General features: G+C 40.4%; 2 protein-coding genes across 2 annotated transcripts in view; one reads left to right on the top strand and one right to left on the bottom strand.

The window, feature by feature from the left end:
• Positions 1 to 5069: 5069 nt before the first annotated feature.
• LOC27206887 (kinesin-like protein KIN-14I) overlaps positions 5070 to 21925 on the top strand; it is a 145580-nt gene continuing 128724 nt past the window's right edge. Inside the window, exon 1 of the mRNA XM_039298330.2 lies at positions 5070 to 5230. Within this exon, the coding sequence (XP_039154264.1) occupies positions 5120 to 5230 (111 nt within the window). The 5' untranslated portion in view covers positions 5070 to 5119. The remainder of the gene's footprint in view (positions 5231 to 21925) is intronic.
• Positions 12381 to 20345, bottom strand: LOC120285682. The gene is made up of 2 exons (XM_039298328.2): positions 20245 to 20345; positions 12381 to 13451 (listed from the first exon to the last, which is right to left on the bottom strand). Exon 2 carries the CDS (start codon positions 13448 to 13450, stop codon positions 12512 to 12514), a length of 939 nt encoding a protein of 312 aa, XP_039154262.1. The 5' UTR covers position 13451; positions 20245 to 20345; the 3' UTR covers positions 12381 to 12511.

The raw sequence follows: 21925 nt of genomic DNA, 5'->3' as shown, positions 1-21925 counted from the left end.
TCTTACAGCTTAATTGTCCTGATTATTATCTGTTTGGGCCTTCCTTCAATTTTTTGTTTTTAGCTGTAGCGAGGGATTGCCCTCAGCTCTTCCTTCTTTCTTGGTGTTGATTTTTTTTTTTAATATTTTTGGTTGTCGATTTTGGTTTGTTTTTATTTGTGTTTTTAGAAGAATCTGATTTTTATAATTCTTGTGTTCTTGTTATTTTTATTAAGTATTCAGTCCACCTTTTTAAATATTAAATTCTTAATTGGATTATTGAAATAATTAATTTCCAATTTATTTTTAAAAGATCACTGTCCCAGTAGTTGGATGTCGTTGTATTAATGTGGGTGTTTTAATTTTTCCACTTAAAATGTGAGTTGTAGGCGGCGCGAGTTCCGTTTTATATTTAACTTTTTATCGTTAATATTTTTTTTAACTTTTGAAGTACACCGCCCCACGTTGGGCGCCAATTAAACTTGTTACTGTTTAATTATTTAAACAATATAATTTGTATTTTTTTATAATTTAATATTTATTCGGTGATGGACTTTTTCACTTATACTATTACAAGACACTTTTTAATTGCTTATCTTTGATTTGAAACTGTTCACGATCTCGTCCCGATGTAGACTCATCTTCTACATCTTAATCCTAATCCACTCAACCCCGGCCAGAAGCTTTTCTTCTGGATTTTCTTTTCTTTCTTCTTTTCAAATGTGTTTAGGATAAAAGCTTTATACTGAAACAATTTTACAGCATTGTGAAATTCAAATTTGCTGACTGGTGTTTAATTTAAGTTTGGTTTATTTATCGGGTGGCTAAGTGGTGGCGACAAAGACAAGGGCAAAGGAAATGCAAAGGAAATGAGATTAGAGTTTGAAATTTGTTTATCAAATTTATGGGTTGGATAACTTGCACATGTGCATTGTAAATTTGACAAAATATGCCCTTTACCTTAAAAGTTCTTAGACTTTAAATATATATTATTTTTGATCAATTGGCACCATGTGATTAATTCTGGTTTTGCATTGCCATAACGTTATTATTATTTAAATATAGCTTGGAAATAGTAATAGCCGAAAATATGTACATAATATCAGAAAATAAATTTCAAAAAAGGCTTTATATTAGAATATTTTTTATTATTCAGCTTGCGACGTGTGAAAAATTAATAAGGCAATGATTTTTTACATGTACAATTGGGTGAAGTGACCAGAAAAAGTTAAACGACCTAGCAGAAATGAAGTGAAAGATTTCAAAATCCAAACAACTGACTCAACTATAAAATGCGAAACTATCCTAGACGTAGTTAAATCTTTAGCATAGTTCAGAGGTGAAATAACCCAATATGTATGCTGGTGAGAAGCGGCAAAAACTGCCTTGAGCCTATATAAAATTCAAACCGAAAAATATTTTATCGCTTTAACAATTCTACGTAATAAAATAAAAGTGCTCGTGTCCGCACTTTGTGCCCCAAAAATTGACTTTTGGAATAAACCGTTTTCATATTTATATTTATTTTAAAATTTTTTATTCCGCTACGTATTATTTTTATGAAATATTTTTCTCAAGGTAATGACTTCTTTTTGGAGAATTTATGTTTTAAATTACAGTAGTTATAATAATTTACTTTGCATTTGCTTTAATTATTTAGTATATTCATTAAGTCATTTGACTTAATATTAAGGTATGTAAATGATCCATTTTTATTATTTAACATTCCAATTAGATTTAGTTACATTAGTTTGTTATATTTAAATTTAGACCGTGTGCTACTGATTGGGCCAAAACAAAATCAATAGGAACAAAGGAGAGATTGCATCAGATGGACAATTGGTACATTTCAACAGCCTAGCTTTAGGACCTACCTACTGCCTGGAGTATAGCAAATGTGGTCTTCATTCCAAAAGCTGGAAAAAAAGACATCACTGATCCGAAGTCGTTCAGACCCATCAGCTTGACATCGTTTTTGCTAAAAACGTTGGAAAAGCTAGTGGATGTCAGCATTAGAAGCACTCTGCTTGTAGAGCATCCGCTCCAACGGACGCAGCATGCCAACACATCACCTGAAAAGCCTTATTGAGGATTTACTTACTCATAAGGAAGTGGCGTTATATGCCTTCTTAGACATACAGGGTGCATTCGACAATACCTCTCATGAGGCGGTCAACGCATCCCTGCAACAACCAGTAGATGGATCAAATCACTACTGGCATCTAGGCGAGCCATGGCCACTATAGGAGGACAGTCGTCCACAGTATCTACCACAAGGGGATGCCCCCAAGGGCGTGTTCTCTCGCCTCTCTTGTGGAGCTTGCATGTAGACGAGTTGCTGGACAGACTGACCCGCAGAGGTACACCTTGCCAGGGCTATGCTGACGATATTGTCATTATATCCTTACCACGCATAATAAAATGGCTGTACCTCATGGTAGTCAGACCCATACTAACCTATGGAGTAATAGCCTGGGGTGATAGAGCACGCCTTAGCACCACTAAGGTGAAACTTCATAAGCTCCAAAGAATGGCCTGTATATGCATGACAGGAGCAATGCGCACCTGTCCCATTGCAGCCCTAGAAGTACTAATGGAGGTAACACCGCTTCATATCGTAATTGAAGTGTAACGGAAAGCCACCCTAATAAGAATTGAGGGAGTAGATAATGACTGCAACCTCACAAGAAAGGATGATGAAAGCCTAAAAAGGGATATCCCGTTGCTGATGCAACCAAGGGATGAGATGCCAGTTGAGCAAAGGTTCGCTCAGAACTTCAGCACTCATCTCAGTAATATAAACAGTTGGACAACCCTGGGGAAAGTACACCCTATGAAACCACAAACAATAAAGTGGTATACAGACGGATCCCTCACCGACGAGGGAAGTGGGCTGGGGGTTGTAGGCCCCAGGTTAAAATACCACGAATCAATGGGCAGATACACCAGCATTTTTCAAGCTGAAGTCTGTGCTATTGGACGCTGTACGGAGTTTAATCTGCAAGGAACTATCGTGGCAAGGACATTGCTATACTGTCTGATAGTCAAGCAGCCTTAAAGGCGCTCAGCAAAGCTAAGATAATATCTAAGCTAGTAAATGAAGTGAGGACAGCCCTAGACAAACTGGGAGCTGTCAACAAACTCACAATAAGGTGGGTCCCGGGACACAACAACATACCGGGAAATGAGCTAGCGGACAACCTAGCCAGGAAAGGGGCAGAGAACCCTCTAATTGGGCACGAACCATTCTGTGGTATTGGTCACAACAGAGTACTGTGCTTACTTATTTCAATAGAGGAAGAAAAACGTCTGTCCTTCTGGGAACACCTACCAGGACTTAGGCAGTCTAAGATTCTCCTTCGTGAATATAACCACAAAAGATTCAAGACCTTAATGACACACGGGAAAAACACCGTGCGCATTTTAACTGGCCTTCTTACGGGGCACTGCCGACTTCGCAGTCATTTGCATAAGATTGGCATTGCAGACAGTGAACTCTGTCGCTTCTGTTGCATGGAGGAGAAGAGCTCTGCACATATTATATGTGACTGCACGGCGCTTTCCATGAGGAGGAACAAACTCCTGGGCATGTATGTAGTCCCACGGGAAACAATTGCAGCCCTGAACTCCAATAAAATTCTGACTTTTATACAGTGCATTGGACTTCAGGGAGATCTTTGAGTCATGAAGGGGTAGTACAATAGATCCTACTGGGTCGCAGTACACATAGAAACCCACTTAATAATAATAAAATACACATGAATCTTTTTGAAATAGCTTTAAAAATAATAAAAAACAAATGTGTATAAAAGAAATTATTGTTGATCAATGCATTACGTGCACAAATGAAAGTAGTACTTTCTCATTATGGTTTTATGTAAATAATGAGTTTTATATATTACACATAATTAATTATCAACATAAATATAAATATGTAAAGAGTAGCTAATTCGAGCGGCGATTTTAACAAACGAATTTAAAAAAAAATTAAAATTATAATAGTCAGGGCGTGAATTTTTAGTTATAATTTTATTTCATCATATTGCTACAAAATTGGCCAAAAGTCCAATTTTGTAAATTCGTTTCTTCTTTAAGAATTGATTTCGGACCGAAAATCGTATTCAAGCACAAGTACGCACACATATACACGATCTCGTCTATTGTTTTTACTCACACAAGCAAGAAAATTCTTCCTGTCCTGCAGTATGCCGCCAAATATATGGTGCGTATCATGTAGAAAAACTATAATTTGTTTTTCCAACATTTTCACCAGAATATTCACTGAGAGCCCGATTGCTGACACATCATTTGTAAAAAGACGTCGAGTCTTAATTAAAGAAGCAAAGGCAAATGATATGAACCAATTATTGGAGATTCTGCCTTAAGACCCTCTACTTCGTTCGTTTTGCAGATAAGTAGTAACAGAACTGTGTACTGATTCACATGCGTGGGTATTTGGCAGTTTAAGTAGTAAAAAGTCTCAGTCGCCAAACACTACATGTTTTTACTGTAACGTCTGAAATGTCCGTTCAAACAAAATTGGCCAGTAAACTATATTTCAGCTATCCATAAGAACTTAAGTCGCAGCCCTACTAAGAAAGAATAAATACATTTTAAGAAGAGGATACAAATTTAGTCATAGTTGTTCCTAAGTTGACAGAACACAAAGTCATAAAAGTAGCGAATAATGGTAGTCACTTTGCACTGCATACCTCCACATAACCAAGACAGTTTGAAAAAGATGATTTGTGCATAAACCACTGCACTCTTCATGTGAACATCCTAAGACTCCAAAATCAGCATCCAAGCATTTTTTCTTTGCCGCGTTCAGCAAGTTGCTTCGTTATTCTTAACAAAATGCACATGAAGTGAGAATGATCTGACGATGTTGGGGGAGTGGTCAATCGCTTCTACCGAATATGATACGGAAAAAAGTATTAAATACGCCAGCAGATACCAGATGAAATTAACAAACGAATACACTATTGTATAAAACTTAAATATTTTCACAATGCAAGTAATAGGTATTAGACATTTAAGTAGCTGAAATATATAATTTTTTTTTAAATTGTTGTAAAATATTTGTTAATACATAATTTATAAATTTTACAGATATTTCGTTTCCTTTATAAAAAAAAGTATGATTGATTTAGATGGAAAGCTGCGGCAATACTCACAATGGTGCTTTGATAACTGCAAAAGTACCAAAGTATCAACACGGATGTATCCCCCATCAAGTGTCGAAGTTGCGGTAAGTCTTAAAATTGCAATTGCCCTAAACGACATACACGCTGAGTGCAACAGAAAAAAACCTATTTGAAGAGATTTAATGCAGAAAGCTTTAAGTCTGAGACAATAGTTTGGGTAGAAAAGGACGAACGGACAGACGAATACTGCCTTGAAAACTTCAGTGTAAAATTAATGTAATTTTTGCGTAGGTATTTTAAATTAAAAACAAAACCAGAAAATAACAACGGTAAACATTGCGAAAAATTTGTTAGATTCCAAAAGAATTGTGCAAGAAAAATAATAAAATTAAAAATGTTAAATTCATCAAAACAAATTTAAAATGAATTAAACGTGTAGTACTGATTTTGCAATCAAAATGGACTACCCTTGGAAAAATAAAACGAAAAAAAAAAATATTTTTATAACTTGAACTTTTTGAACTTTGGATGAGATTAGGCATCCGGATACTAGTTGCGCCTACGTTTGCTGAAGACTGTTGCCACGCCAACTGTAACGTTTACAAATGGCCAAAAACTGACTCGCCCTCACACGATTTTTCGGCGTGGCTCTAGAGGTGGTTCCAGGCCCTCTCGAATTACAGTAATAGCAGACAAATGTAGTGTGCACTCGTATGCTAATACATTGTAAATTTGACAAAATATGCCATTCACCTTAGAAGTTCTTAGACTTTAAAACTATATTGTTTTTGATCTATTGGCACTATGTGATAAATTCTTGTTTGGCATTGCATTAATGTTATTATTATTTAAATATAACTTAGAAATAGTAATACCCGAATCTATGTACATAATATAACAAAATAAATTTCAAAAATGACTTTATTTCAGCTTGCGACGTTTGAAAAATTAATAAGGCAATGATTATTTCATGATTTCATATTCTATTACATATTATTTTTATGAAATATTTTTTTCTCATTGTTATAACTTCTTTTTGGAAAATTTATGTATGAAACAGTATGTTACAATAATATACTTTGCATTTGCTTTAATTATTTAGTATATTCTTTAAGTCATTTGATTTAATATTAAGGTATGTAAATGATCCATTTTTATTATTGAACATTCAAATCGGATTCAGTTGAATTATTTTGTTATATTCCAATTTGAAAGTGCGCAATTTTTTATTTTTTATTCTCAATAGACTCGGACTTCGGGAAACTAAAGGCACCATCTGATCTTTTTTTTTTAATATTTGTTAAATACACATTAAACTTTTTGAAATAGATTTAAAAATAATAAAAAACAAATGTGTATAAAAAATGTGTTTAAAAAAATTTAAGATTATAATAGTCAGGGCGTGACTTATTATTATTATATTTCTTATGATCTGAGCGTAAGCGAGCGGTCAGAGACCAATTTTGGCCGTCACCAAAAATGTGGCTGCATAGTGCAAAACCAATGTATGGCCGTTACGCATCTTGTTATTCTAGTGTCTTTGTTAAAACTGTGGCCTGATACGTCGCCGGGCTGAATTTAATTTGGATTGGTTAAATTTTTGATGGACCCATTGTTAACAAGTTTGAAAATTGTGTAAAGGCGTGTGAAATATTTACAACTAGGGTGCCGCCGATCGTGAGAATGATGTCTGTGTCTTTGCGTATACATCACTCAGCCCTCCATTAGAATATTCAACATCCGTGTTAAATTTGAAAGACTACTTTTTGACTTACTGGGCACTGATAGGTAAATATGATGTAAGTGAAATTGCTTACAATTTTAGCAATTTGGGTTCATATAAAGTTACATTCGTTGAGATTAAGAATACAGATTCTAGATATTTTTTCATAATTTTATTAGTCTTGTAAATTTATATCGATTTGCCAAAAACTGTTTGCCGAGCCCATTCTAACGCCCTAAGACAGCCCAAAACAGTCACGACCCACTTTTTAAAATCGTTAGATTTTTCTTCGTTTTATTAATTGTTCCTGAGATCTCGACGTTCATACAGACAGACGGACATACGGACAGAAGAAAATGGCTATATCGACTCGTCTATTGATTCTGATCAAGAATATATATACGTTATATAGTCGAAAACGCTTCCTTCTGCCTGTTACATACTTATACCCCTTACAAATCTAGTATACCCCTTCACTCTACAAGTAAAGGGTAACGGGCTCGCAACATTTTGCAAAAGTGTGGGCGTGCCAGTTATGGCATGATTGTAGGCGTAAGAGTGGGAGTTGCAACATGAATCAACAAACTTGCGCTGCGTCTGTCTCTGGAAACTGCTTCTATAGTTCCTGAGATTTTGACGTTCATACGGACGAACAGACGCACAGTCAGATCGACTCGGCTATTGATCGTGATCAAGAATATATATGTATACTTTTTATGGTCGGAAACACTGCCTTTTGCCTGTTACATACTTTTCAACGAATCTAGTATACCATTTTCCTCTACGAGTAATGTGAATAAACAGGTTGTAAGCCTCGGGAAAAAAGTACAACACGAAAAACATACATGAAAACATTTTTAAGTAAATTTGTTCTACTTTATGACACTGCAGACCTTAAGGACACAGCTCTAAATGTTTTTTTAGTGACCAGTCCTCGAGGTCGATTTAAGAATTACGAGAATGTCATTAAATTTTTCAGTCAAGTCACTTCCTCAAAATCAAGTTCTTCGAGCTCGTTCGGAATTTATCTGAATGCTTGCTGAAGCTCCTCGATCAGCTTCAACCTCACATGGGGAACGGACTCGTCAAACGAACCTAATACAGAGCTTGATAAGGAGTCCACTAAACGTTCCACTCCGTTCCCATTGCAGTCTATGAGCTGTGTTTTAGAGAGTTTATTCAGCCACAGCTGCCATAAGAAATGCCTTTAACTCGACACAGTTATGTTTTAAAACAAGGGCAAAGGCGACAAAGACAAGCGTAAATGTAATCCTGCTGAGATTGGAGTTTGCAATTTGTTTATCAACTGGCGCAGTTGGCTATATTTATGGGTTGGATAACTCTGCCCCTTCTAAAATGATTAAAAATAATAATATAAATGACATTGATATTTACCAATTGCAAATTTCAATAAATGAGTTTAAAATATTAATGTTTTCAAAAGTAAGTTATAACTAAATTTCAATAAATGAGTTAAAAATATTAATGTTGTCAAGAGTAAGTTCTGAGTTGTTGGATTCTATATAATCGGATATTTCCTGATTCTTAAGTGGTTGTTAGTGGTTATGTACTCAAGTGTATTGTTTTCTAAAGTGGTGTATGAAATATTATTTATTGTAGTTGTGCCGTTGAATTTTATTAAACATGACCTGTCGAAATGAGAATTGTTTCCAATTAGTAAAATGGCACCTTCTTGAATGATGTCTATATTCTTATTTATTTTTCTCGTTTTTAGTGCAAATTTATTTGTCTCCATTTAGTAAGCGGATGAAACAAGTCTTATCTTTACTTAAGATACCATAGTTAAAACTATATTTCATATAAAGTATATTCGCATTTTGCGACTTTTTACTTATTAGTAATTTTCCATCTATTTGTAATATGGATCTGGCATAATAATTTACGCATCTATTTGTTACTACAGGGTATTTTATATTAAATAATTAAGAGTTTTTTATGTAGTACAATTTGAAATACAGAGATATCCATTTATCTCTTAAATAACAACAAGAAACAGAGGAATAAAGCACAAACCGCTACCCAAAAAGAGTACTGGGTAGCCGAGCCACACTCAAGCAACCGTTTTGAGCTATTAGCACAAGCTGATGAAGACGAAACCCAAACTGACAATGGGACAAATACTATAAATACGCAAATGCATATTGAGCACAAAAAAGCAAAACCGCCCCATATATATGTTCAAAATGTTGAAAATATATACGCACTAACTGCTGCTTTAATTTCATTGGAAGAAAAACGATATGAACTATCAACTAATGAAATAAAAATACAGCCACTAGAAACTACTCACTATCACAACATATTAAGACTATTAAAAGATAAATCGACCAAATACTACACCTTCAGACCAAAAGACCAGAGACGGTTTAAGGTAATTCTTCGTAATGTCCAGCATGGTACAGACAAAGAAATAGCTCAGCAAGGGCATGAAGTTATAAATTTACACAACATCCAGCGCTACGACACCAAACAACCATTGCCTTTATTCTCTATTGAACTCAAAATGAAAGACAATAATAAAGACATTTAAAAAATTGAGCAAAGTAATCTTTGAGTTACCGCGACCAAAGCGAACACTTCCTCAATGCACAAACTGCCAAAAATATGGACATACAAAAAATTACTGCACCAAAGACCCTACTTGCGTAAAGTGCGCTGGAAAACACAGTTCATCCTCCTGTACTATTAACACAAGATCGGACAGAACAAGCATTAAATGTGCACTATGCAGTGAAAACCACACTGCAAACTATAAAGGTTGTATGGTGTACAAAGCACTGCAAATCCAAAAATACCCAACTCTTCGGAAAAAAGAAATACCTGTAACAGAAACAACACATCAAACGACACAATACAGTACAACAAATAACGTAGTAAGCTTAAAGACGACAGCTATATCCTATGCAGAAGTCTTAAATAAAAACCAAGTAACTAGCCACAAACCCAACTCAACAACTCAACCTACTTTTGTAACTGATATATAGCCTGCTTCAACTCACTTAAACCAAACTGCACATAATGATTTTGACGAACTTAAACAAATGATGAAACAATAGCCCAAATGACAAATATGATGAACATTTTCACGCTTTTATTATCTAAACTTGACAAAAAGAAAACCTAACCATCACGCCATTTAATTGAACTAAAAACTTTCATTTCTGAAACACACTCAACTGAGAAAACTTATATAAACATACCTAACTATAATATTTTCTCTACTAATCACCCGGACGGTAAGGCATAGACATAGTGCATAGAGCACGGTGGATTCAAAAAGGACTCCATACAGGCTACTACTATATCGACCTCAGACACAACGGCTCCAATAAATATATCTGCAGCTTATGGCAAATCTAAATTTAATAATACAAGAGACCAATACGTCAATTTTCTAAAATCAGTGGTAAATCGGTACTTGGCAGGAGGTGACTATAATGCCAAACACATAACTTGGGGGTCCCGACTTACTACTGCAAAGGGCCGTCAACTGTATGAAGCAATAAGAAACAATAATAGCCGTGCTCTAAGCACAGAAGAGCCGACTTACTGGCCAACTGACACAAATAAACTACCGGATTTAATTGACTTCTGCAATACAAGAAATCTAGCATGCGAGAACCTAACAATAAAATCATGTCTAGACGTCTCTTCCGACCATTCCCCAATATTAATTACATTATATCGTGGGCTAGAAGAAAATGAAAACGACTCCCCTTTAATTAACCACAAAACAGAACAGAAGAACAGAGGAACAGAACATGGAAATAAATATCTCTCTAAAGACAAACAACTAACTGGACTCTGCAGTAGCATATTTAAATGACAACACCATTTAAGCAGCAACGCAATCGACACATCAAAGAAAACTCCCGCTTTTATTAGACACAAAATCAGAAAAAAAACGTAAACTTAGGAGGATATGACAAAGGACTAGGCATGCAGAACATAAAAACAAACTTAATAGAGCAACAGACGAGCTCAAGAAAACTCTCAGGGAAGACAAAGATAACCGGCTTCAATACTACCTTAGCAAACTTGGAACTTCGTTATCTACAAATTATTCCCTGTGGAAAGCGACCAAAAAATTGACGAACTCAACTATACACAAGCCACCTTTAAAAAGAAACAACAACACATGGGCAAAATCAAACAAAGAAAAAGCAGACACTCTTGCTAAACACTTTAAAACATCATTTACTAATGACATGGACAACGATAATGCTGAGCCTCCAATACAAATCAAATAAATTGTGAAATTAAAACTATAACAAAGGCAAAAATTAAAGCTCACATAAAACAAATTAAAAACAAGAAAGCCCCGGATATCATTTAATCGGAGGAAAAATTCTTAAAGAACTACCGGACGCTTTAATCACCTATATTAGAAACTTGTTTAACGGTATCCTTCGATTGCAGTACTTTCCCATAACAATCAGCTTATTATTATATTATTATTAATATAATTATTATAATTATATTATTATAATTATATTATTAGCTATATTATTACCTGACCTCTCAAAAGTATTTGAAAAAGTCCTATTAAATAGAATCGAGCCAACCCTAAAACAAAAAAATATAATACCTCCTCACCAATCGGTTTTCGGAAGCAGCACTCGACTGTACAACAGGTCCATCCAGTAATTCACAAAATAATTTTGACAGAAAGAGGTTTTGCTATGCTGTGTACTTGGACATTGCTAAAGCATTTGACAAAGTATGGCACAAAGGACTGCCGCATAAGCTAAGAAATATACTACCATATAACCTATATACCATCCTTCAAAGCTATATTACGGACAGATATTCCTATATTAAATACGACAATGAATGCTCAGATATTATGCCAGTGTCAGCGGGTGTTCCCCAAGGTAGTGTGCTTGGGCCCATATTATACCTGATTTATACCTCCGATATTCCAGCACCAACTACCCCTGGATCAATGATTGCGAAGTTCGCAGACGATACTGTGTTAATGTCCGTGCGAAAGAACAGCTGCAAGTACACTACAACAAATCATGACACAAACAGTGTCCTGGTTTGAGAGATGGGGTATAGAGATAAATAAAGACAAAACTCAACAAGTAATATACACAAAACGACAACCTAAAAACTTCGCAATTAAAATCAATGACAATCAAATATTATTACACCCATATGCCAAGTTCCTTGGACTAACTATTGACTCAAAACTAACATGGAAACAGCACATTCTAAATAAACGAAATGAAATAAAAAACAAATTTTGACAACTTAACTGCCTTATAGGAAAACACTTAAAACTAGAATTACATTATAAAATTACTGTTAGGGTGATGGGGTTGCTGGTCCTGGAAATTTCCTAGTTTGCTGAAAATTGAACACTCGGAGAAAAGCGAACACTTGACTTTGTAAATGCGCGGGCGCGACCGGGCGTACGTTTATTGATCGTGGTAGTTATTTCACACTAAAGCTTATTCTAATGAGTTGGGTTCTCCCAAGCGCAGCGGAGACTCCTCGGAGACTCTGTGGTGAAGAGCAGGAGAGCGTGAGAGCGAGTGGGGAGCGTAAGAGGGAGCGGAGAGCGGGTGACAGTCCACACCCCGTAACCTGAACATTCCGCCCCCCTTGCAATCACTGGGGTTGCAACATAGCCATCCTACGGCAAGCTGCAGGCACCGGACACGATCCACCCAAACACAGTTTTCTGAGCGACCGGCATTCCCTCGTCGAAGGTCAGGAATCCGGATTGGATAACCTTAGGATAAACATCTGCTCCTAAGACCATGGAGACGGTAGCCGGCCGATGGAACTGGTCATCAGCCAGCATGATGTCCCGGTACTTGGATACTATGGTGTCGCTCAATGCCCGGACAGGTGTGCGGATCCGCACCCTGGGCTCGATCTTGAGCACGACCTCCAGCTTAGTATTCGCGTCGATCCTGGAGCGGATCGTCGTCGTGCAGACCTTCTCGTCGCCAACATTGGTCATCGGAAGCGTAAAGGCTGACGCCAACGAAGCGTCGATGCAGCTCATGGGGCTGCACGGATCGATCAGTGCTGCGGTCTCGAAGGTCTTCGTCCCGGTCTCCAACTTGACCAGCGCTGTGGGAAGGATGTTCACGCTGTGGCGTTGCAGCAACGACGAGAGCGATGGGCCTGGCGTGGTCGATTCCGGGCGTCGTGGCGATGAACTCCTACGCTGAGTTGGCGGATTGTGCCGGCGGGAACGTTGGGACGAGGCCGAAGCTGCTTGCCGGGTTGGCACCGGTTGGAGACGTGAGCGCGCTCGCGACCGCGACAACGAGCTAACCTGCTCGTGCATGTGGAGCAGCGTGTGGTGGGATCGGTCGCACTTCTTGCAACGATCACCGCTTCGGCAGTCTCCCGTGGAATGCTCGTGAGCGAGGCAATTGGCGCAGTATTTGTTAATGAGGACTGCTCGCAAACGCTTTTCAGCGCTGAGCTTTAGGAACCTCGCGCACTTCCGAAGAGGATGGATACCGCGGCAGACTCGGCATCGGTAGGATTGAATACCTCGGGTACGTCTGCTCTCCACGGCACGAGCACTGCGTGCGTTTTGTTGACGAGGGGCCATGCTGCGCGTAGTCGAATGTCGAGGAGATCGAAAACGAAATGAAAAATAATGGATGATTAGTGCTAGTGAACTACAACTAAGGACGAGAGGAGCGCCTATTATTGTGGAGATTCGGAAGACTCCGTCGGCAAAAGCACCACTTTTGCCACTGGACGTTTAATAACTCCACGTGCAGTACGGATGTTTACTACACGGACGTTGCCGTCAGCTCCTGGGAAAACAGACTCAATTCTGCCGAGCCGCCACTCATTAGAGGGCAAGTTGTCGTCCTTGATGACGACCATGTCATCGATGCGTAGATTTTTGGACGGGGCCTGCCATTTAGAACGCTTGTGGAGTTCTTTGAGGTACTCTTCTTTCCATCGCACACGGAACTGCTGATGGAAAGCCTTCAAATGCTGCCACCGATTAAGAAGGGATTTCGTTTCCCCCTTTACTTCGGGTTCCACCGTGGACATAAGGGGTCCCCCGACAAGGAAATGCCCTGGCGTCAGAGCCAGCAAGTCTGTCGGATCTTCAGACATAGGAGAGAGCGGCCTGGAGTTAAGGCACGCTTCTATTTTTGCCAAGAGCGTGGAGAGCTCTTCGAACGTGTATTTTCGTGTGGCCGTGCATTTGTAAAATAGCGTCTTGAAGCTTTTTACGCCTGCTTCCCAAAGGCCTCCCATATGGGGTGCTCCCGGAGGAATAAATTGCCATTGCATCTCTTGATGAATATAGGCATTCGTCACCGACTCTTTTACGGCTTGAAGGAAATCGCGGGAAAGCAGGGTGGCAGCGCCAACAAAGGTTTTGCCATTGTCTGACTGGACTTGACGTGGACACCCTCTTCTGGATACAAAACGAGAGAAAGCGGCAAGAAACTTCTCGGTCGTTAAGTCAGATGTAGGCTCTAAGTGGATGGCCTTGGTGGAGAAACAAACAAAAACTAACACATACCCCTTTGTAATAAGACATGCTCTTCCCGTATAGTTCTTTATATCGAACGGACCGGCGTAATCCATGCCAGTATACGTGAATGGTCGGGAGAACGATGCTCTTTCTTTGGGCAGGACACCCATCAGTTGGCTTTGCAAGCGCTTTTTGTGGATCACACATACTTTGCACGAATTTACCACTGCTTTCATCAGGTTCTTGATTCTCGGAATCCAGTATTTCGACCGGATGAGGCGCACCATTAACTGGTTACCACCATGGAGAGTTATGCGATGCGTGAAATTCGCAAGGAGGCGAGAAAGCAGGCAGTTATACGGAAGAATCACTGGATGGCGTTCATTGTATTGAAGGCTTTCGGAAGCCGCCACTCGGCCGCATGCCCTGATCAGTCCTTGCGGATCTAGAAACGGGTTCATGCTTAGGATGGCACTTGAACTTGGCACTGGACGCTTTTCACTTAGGCAGTGATATTCCACAGGGAATTCTTTGCGCTGAGTGTTCGAAATTAGGAACCGCTCGGCGGCGGCGATTTCAGTGGCCAGTAGATGCACATCAGATGGAGATGTCTGCTTCCTGCACCGCTGAATGAAGCGATAAACATAAGCAAGGACTCGCAGAGCTTTCTCTAGCTTGGAGAAACGTGCCAACAACTCTTCAGAAGGAGCTTTCGCGAGATGGACTTTTAGAGCACGCTTCTCCAGGTCGGTCACCGGAGCGTTGACCTGAGTTGGCCATTGGTTGCGTGGATTTTGCAACCAAGTCGGTCCGTGCCACCATAACTGGCTATCGGCTAGATCTTGGAGGGAAACTCCTCTACTTGCCAGGTCTGCTGGATTATGCTCAGATTGAACATGAGACCAATTCTCTGTTTTTGTGGCCTGGGCGATCTTCGTCACCCTATTGGCTACAAATGTGGTCCACTGGCATGCTGGCTTGCTTAACCATGCAAGCACTATCGTGGAGTCCGTCCAACAGTAAAGTTCGGAGTTAGTCGTAGGCATCTGCGGAATGATGGCTGCAGCCATTTCGGAAAGCAATAACGCTCCGCACAGCTCCAATCTTGGGAGCGAAACCGTTTTGACTGGTGCTACCCGGGTTTTCGCGGTCAGGAGTTGCACCATAATGGTGCTGCCCACTTCTACGCGGACATATATGGCCGCCCCGTAAGCCTTTTGCGACGCATCGCAAAAGCCATGATGCTCGACCTTGAAATCTGGACGAAACGATAGCCAGCGTGGAATGCGTATCTGCTCTAACACTGAATAACTTTGAAGAAAATTCAGCCATCGCTGACAAAGCTCATTTGGAATGTTTTCGTCCCACCCAAGTTCCTGCAGCCAAATCTCCTGCATGAAAATTTTGGCTCGAACGATAAACGGCGCTAACCAGCCGGCAGGGTCGAACAATTTGGCAATTTGGGACAGGACTTGGCGTTTTGTAAAGGACGTTTCGATAGCCAACTCTGGCGGGACGAAGAAGAATTCGTCGGAGGTTGCTTTCCAGCGAATACCGAGGGTTTTGGCAGTACTTTCTGCATCGATCTCGAGAAAATCAGTATTTAAAAGATGGTTGCTCTGAATGGCCGCTAAAACTTCCTTTTGGTTGGAGGTCCATTTCCTCAATGGAAATCCGGCAGAATTCAGAGCGTCTCGGAGCTCTTGCACCATGAGCTGAGCTTCTGCCGTGAACATCATCCACATACATGAAATTTCGAATGACATTGCTAGCTTTTGGATGGCTGAGTTCTACGTCAGCTGCTGCAGTACTCGGATGGCCAGGAAAGGCGCGCAATTGACTCCAAAGGTTACTGTTTTCAATTCGAAATCTCTGATTTCCCATCTATTGTTACGGAAAAGTATTCGCTGGAATGGAGTGTGTTTCGGATCTACCCAGATCTGCCGATACATTTTTTCGATATCGGCGCTGAACACGTATCGGAAATAGCGCCACTTCAGAATTTGAATGGTCAAGTCGGACTGTAAGACAGGGCATGAAGGATATCATTTAAACTGGTACTATTCGATGAAGGGCTGGAGGCATTGAACACTACACGGAGTTTTGTAATCACGCTTTCCGGTTTTAAGACGGCGTGATGTGGCATATAATAGGCGTTGCAATCATGCGTAGGAAGAACTTGTCGCATGTGCTTTAAGTCGAGATATTCCTGGATCACCGAATCGTATCTCGCTTTCAAGGCCCAATCTCTTTTTAGACGCTGCTCATTTCTTAAGAACTGAGCCAACGCGAAAGACCTAGAATGCCCTAGCCCGGAACCGATATGTTCTAGGTCGCGAGAGGCAGAGTAACGACATATTTGCCGCACTCGTTTCACGTGGTCGTTTGAAGGAAATTCTTATCGCACATGGAATCGGATTCTTTTACCAACTTTGTTGGTATATCCTCCACCTCCCAAAATTTTGTGAGGAGTTTGTCCAGTGAATTATCGTACGCGTGGGAGATCTGTGTCGAAAAAGAGGAAATTCTGCTTTGGGCTGAGGCTGAGACTGGCCCAGTTAGTACCCAGCCGAAAATGGTCTCTTGCCCCAAGAGAGAGCCACAGATGTTGGTTTTTGCTCCACTCAGAAGCACCGAAGGCAGGATGTCGGCTCCGATAAGTACATCTATTTGTGCGCTTTCATAGAACTTTGGATCCGCCAATGGAAAATCGGGAAGATCCCGAAGGAAATTTTGCGGAATTGGGTAGGAAGGCAGATTTCCGGCTAGTTGAGGGAGGACATAGGCCGTCGTCTCCAACTGCAACGCGGGCCTAGTCGGAGATCGGATGGTGAAACTGCAGAGCTTCTTGGACTGAGCAGCTACTGTTTGGTTTAAGCCCGAGACTTGGGCTTGAACCACCTGGAATGGTAATCTAATTAGATTGAACAGTCGCTCGGTTATGAATGTCGCTTCTGATCCGGAGTCGATCAGGGCGCGTGCCTTAAAGTTAGTGCCAAGATGGGAGATATTGATTATGGCAGTGCCAAGAAGGATAGCTCTTGAGCCCGTGGCGAAATAATTTTGAACACCGGCTTGCTCATTTGGAACGAAATTGGCCTGATTAGCGGAAATTGGCCTTGCAGGATTTGAAGGGCTTGAATTGCTGAAACAGAGGTTGTTTCGGTGCAACAACGTGTGATGCCGGCCACGGCAAGTAAAACAATTGTGAGTGCTTTTGCACTCACGAAGCTGATGTCCCGTTGCGAAGCAGTTTAAGCATAACTGCTTCCGTTTAATGTAGGCTGACCGGTCGTCAACCGTCATTTGGAGAAACCGCGGACATACACGGACAGGATGGTTCTCCTTGTTGCACAAGTCGCAACTTTTCAATTTTGGAGCCACTTTCGCCTCGTAGGAATTTAATTTTCTAGAGAGCCCACTTGAGTTTATCGCTTTGGAATGCGACTGACTCGGTACGGACGGTCTCACATCATCGATTGCTTCTAGGGTTCGATGACGTTCTGTGAGGAAGGTGTTCAGCTCTCCCCATGTCGGGATGTCGGCTTTCTTATGTAGCGACTGCTCCCATAAGGAGAGAGTTATCTTCGGGAGCTTGGATGAGCACAGATATACCAGCAGGCAGTCCCAGTTCTCAGTGTTGATGCCTGACAGTTCTAAGGAAGTCAAGCAACCTTGAACAGTACTTTGCAGTACCTTCAAGGCCGCCCCAGATTCCTGTGGTATCGACTGCACATTAAACAGTATTTTCAATTGACTGTTTACCAACAATCGTTTATTTTCGAAACGCTCTATCAGGTTTTCCCACGCAGAGCGGAAACCCTCGTTGGTGAGAGGCGAAATCGAAACTATGGCATGCGCGTCGCCACTTGTTTTGGCATTTAAATGGAATAACTTTTCAACCGGAGTCAGCCGTGGATTATTGATATAAATGGCTGTGAAAAGATCCCGGAAAGTCGGCCAGCGAAGATAGTCGCCTGTGAAAACTTCTGTATCGCATGGAGGCAACCGACAGCCAGAGGAAATGTAGGCCTGGGGCGCAGCGTTCGCGGTTGGGATGGACTGAGAAGTGCCCTGCTCGATTTTATCAACGAGCTGGGCAACACACCTTTCATAGACTGAATAGCAATAATTGTATTTAGCCCTGAGAATAGGCATGTTGCTTGCTGCCGCTTCGCCTGCTGACACAAGGCACTCTGAGCAGAGATCGTATTCCTTTTCAACCTTGTCCCATAGGGTTCGGACTTGGTCGCGACGGACGCCAAGCATCGTGACAGTTGGAGCTGCGGATTCCGGAGTGTTGATCTGAGCCTCAAATTCGCTTAAGCGGTCAGAAACCGAAATGAATTTGGCTAGCGCTAGATCTGAAGCAGCCATATTTTTAGCTATGCGCTGTACTGTGGCTTTGGATGGAGTAGCACAGTCGTCGGAAATCTGCGCAGGCGTTCTCACCGAAATGCTTGGGATTCTTGGACTCTTGGGCCCTTGTGGTGCAAAAATAGACCTGGGCTTGTCAGCGGACAATTTCTTCTTATCGTCCCCGATGGGCGTAATCGAAGAAATACGAAACGGAAGGGAAGCGGTTTTGGAGCCTGGTCAAACTTTTGAAAAAGTAGACAGATTCCTCAGACTGCACTTAATAATTTAAGTGGTGTAAAATTTACGAAGTGGAAACGTCGTAGCTTAGACTGATCGGACAGGTGACTCGGAGTGAACAGCGAATTGTATAAATGACCTGTGATTTACGGTAATTGGGTCCACCTTATTTATGGTTGGAACCCTTGGAAATTGGAACACGGTGATATAAAATGTTTATTAGAAGGAAGAAAATTTTATTCTTTTATTTACAACTGGAAACGGAGAAAATGGAATGACTGGAATTGAAGTCTTTTCTCCGCGCTGTAAATACTTCTAAAACAACCACAAACTAATATCCCAGCAATACGAAAAGGAAATATTTGTCGGGTGAACGACTTGTATTTGGCCGTATTATTTATTTATGGATGATTATTTTTTTGAAAATTTTCAAAAAATTTTAATAAATATTAAAAATGTTTAATTTAATTTAAAATGTATTTATTGTTCGGAAATTAATTTGGAAATTTACGGAAAAACATTGATGGAAAATAAAACGCCTTTTCCGCGTCGGCACTTGGAATAAATTTTATTTGTGGTATGGACTTGCCGACGGGAAACAATCAAAACTTAGGTAAACTTTGGTTATACGCCTTTTCCGCGTCGGCACTTGGGAAACAGGCAATGTAAACTTTGGTACACTTTGGTTAAAGGGAATGCAGATAATCTGCGCAATGTATGTAATGTAATATGTGTGATGTATATGGAGATGTGTGCGTATATGTATTTATATGGAGATGTAATGCATGCAATGTATATGGGTAAATGGCGGGTAAATATTTAATTAATATTTTACTTGGAATGGCCAGAGGGTATGTGTTGTTTATTGTTGTATTTGAATGTATAGCGAATTGTGTTAAGCGGACTGCGGAGTTGAAGCAAAAGATGTGCGAAATTTGCGAAAAGAATTTGGCTTGCGTTGGACACAGTGAAAACGAGAATAGAATTTTTGCCACTTTTGGCAGAGTGTTGGACTTTAGGAATTTTCACTGAACTTGGCACAAATTAATTTCACTTTCTTCTCATTTGGAATTTTTCATTTTTTGGACTGAATGAATATTTAAATATATTCGGAAAATTGGGACTTAGAAATTTAGAACGGTGGGTAATATGGCGGCGCCCGTGAGAATGGATAAGTACTTTTCTTTAATTGCCTTTTGTCGGATAAATCCGTTTGATTTGACAATAAATCTCAGCAAATTGAACGAAATTGGATTTTCGAACCTTTTGCTGCAGACCGGCAATTAAAGGGGATGGAAGTTTCGTACTTATCTTATAAGTTGGTCGCTGGTGGACAAACTTGAAAAATCCAGGATATCCGTCTTCGAAGGACCAAAATGTTAGGGTGATGGGGTTGCTGGTCCTGGAAATTTCCTAGTTTGCTGAAAATCGAACACTCGGAGAAAAAGCGAACACTTGACTTTGTAAATGCGCGGGCGCGACCGGGCGTACGTTTATTGATCGTGGTAGTTATTTCACACTAAAGCTTATTCTAATGAGTTGGGTTCTCCCAAGCGCAGCGGAGACTCCTCGGAGACTCTGTGGTGAAGAGCAGGAGAGCGTGAGAGCGAGTGGGGAGCGTAAGAGGGAGCGGAGAGCGGGTGACAGTCCACACCCCGTAACCTGAACAATTACAATATACAAGGCGATAATAAAACCAATATGGACGTATGGAATAGAACCTTGGGGAACTACCAGTAAATTCCACTTACAGCTAATTCGGCGAACGCAATGAAAAAAAGTTCAGAATAATCACAAAAGCCGAATGGTACATTAGAAACGAAGATATACAAAATGACTTAAACATAGAAACAGTCAACTATTAAAAAAAAGCAACAAAAAAAACACACAAAACAACTACTTAGCCACCAAACCTCGAACTTGAGACCAATACCGGTGACAGAGTTTGAACCAAGCAGATTAAAACTCAAAACTCCAACAGAATTAAACTATTGAATTATTATTGTGTTAGCGTATCCTTGGACTGGGAAGGGGCTCTTCTTTTATTCTTCACATCTAGTCAACCAATTATTATTATTACACATATAATATGTGCAGAGCTCTCCTCCTCCATGCAACAGAAGCGACAGAGTTCACTGTCTGCAATGCCAATCTTATGCAAATGACTGCGAAGTCGGCAGTGCCCCGTAATGCGCACGGTGTTTTTCCCGTGTGTCATTAAGGTCTTGAATCTTTTGTGGTTATATTCACGAAGGAGAATCTTAGACTGCCTAAGTCCTGGTAGGTGTTCCCAGAAGGACAGACGTTTTTCTTCCTCTATTGACATAAATAAGCACAGTACTCTGTTGTGACCAACACCACAGAATGGTTCGTGCCCAATTAGAGGGTTCTCTGCCTCTTTCCTGGCTAGGTTGTCCGCTAGCTCATTTCCCGGTATGTTGTTGTGTCCCGGGACCCACCTTATTGTGAGTTTGTTGACATCTCCCAGTTTGTGTAGGGCTGTCCTCACTTCATTTACTAGCTTAGATGTTATCTTAGCTTTGCTGAGCGCCTTTATGGCTGCTTGACTATCAGACAGTATAGCAATGTCCTTGCCACGATAGTTCCTTTGCAGATTAAACTCCGTACAGCGTCCAATAGCACAGACTTCAGCTTGAAAAATGCTGGTGTATCTGCCCATTGATTCGTGGTATTTTAACCTGGGGCCTACAACCCCCAGCCCACTTCCCTCGTCGGTGAGGGATCCGGCTGTATACCACTTTATTGTTTGTGGTTTCATAGGGTGTACTTTCCCCAGGGTTGTCCAACTGTTTATATTACTGAGATGAGTGCTGAAGTTCTGAGCGAACCTTTGCTCAGCTGGCATCTCATCCCTTGGTTGCATCAGCAACAGGATATCCCTTTTTAGGCTTTCATCATCCTTTCTTGTGAGGTTGCAGTCATTATCTGCTCCCTCAATTCTTATTAGGGTGGCTTTCCGTTACACTT

The sequence above is a fragment of the Drosophila simulans genome, unplaced genomic scaffold (assembly GCF_016746395.2).
Source record: "Drosophila simulans strain w501 unplaced genomic scaffold, Prin_Dsim_3.1 Segkk87_quiver_pilon, whole genome shotgun sequence".
NCBI classification, from domain to species: domain Eukaryota; kingdom Metazoa; phylum Arthropoda; class Insecta; order Diptera; family Drosophilidae; genus Drosophila; species Drosophila simulans.
This window is presented reverse-complemented; position numbering and strand designations above follow the sequence as displayed.

Bases quoted from the DNA above. Each gene is read 5' to 3' on its own strand.
- LOC120285682 (XM_039298328.2), bottom strand. From the start codon at position 13,450: ATGGCCCCTCGTCAACAAAACGCACGCAGTGCTCGTGCCGTGGAGAGC.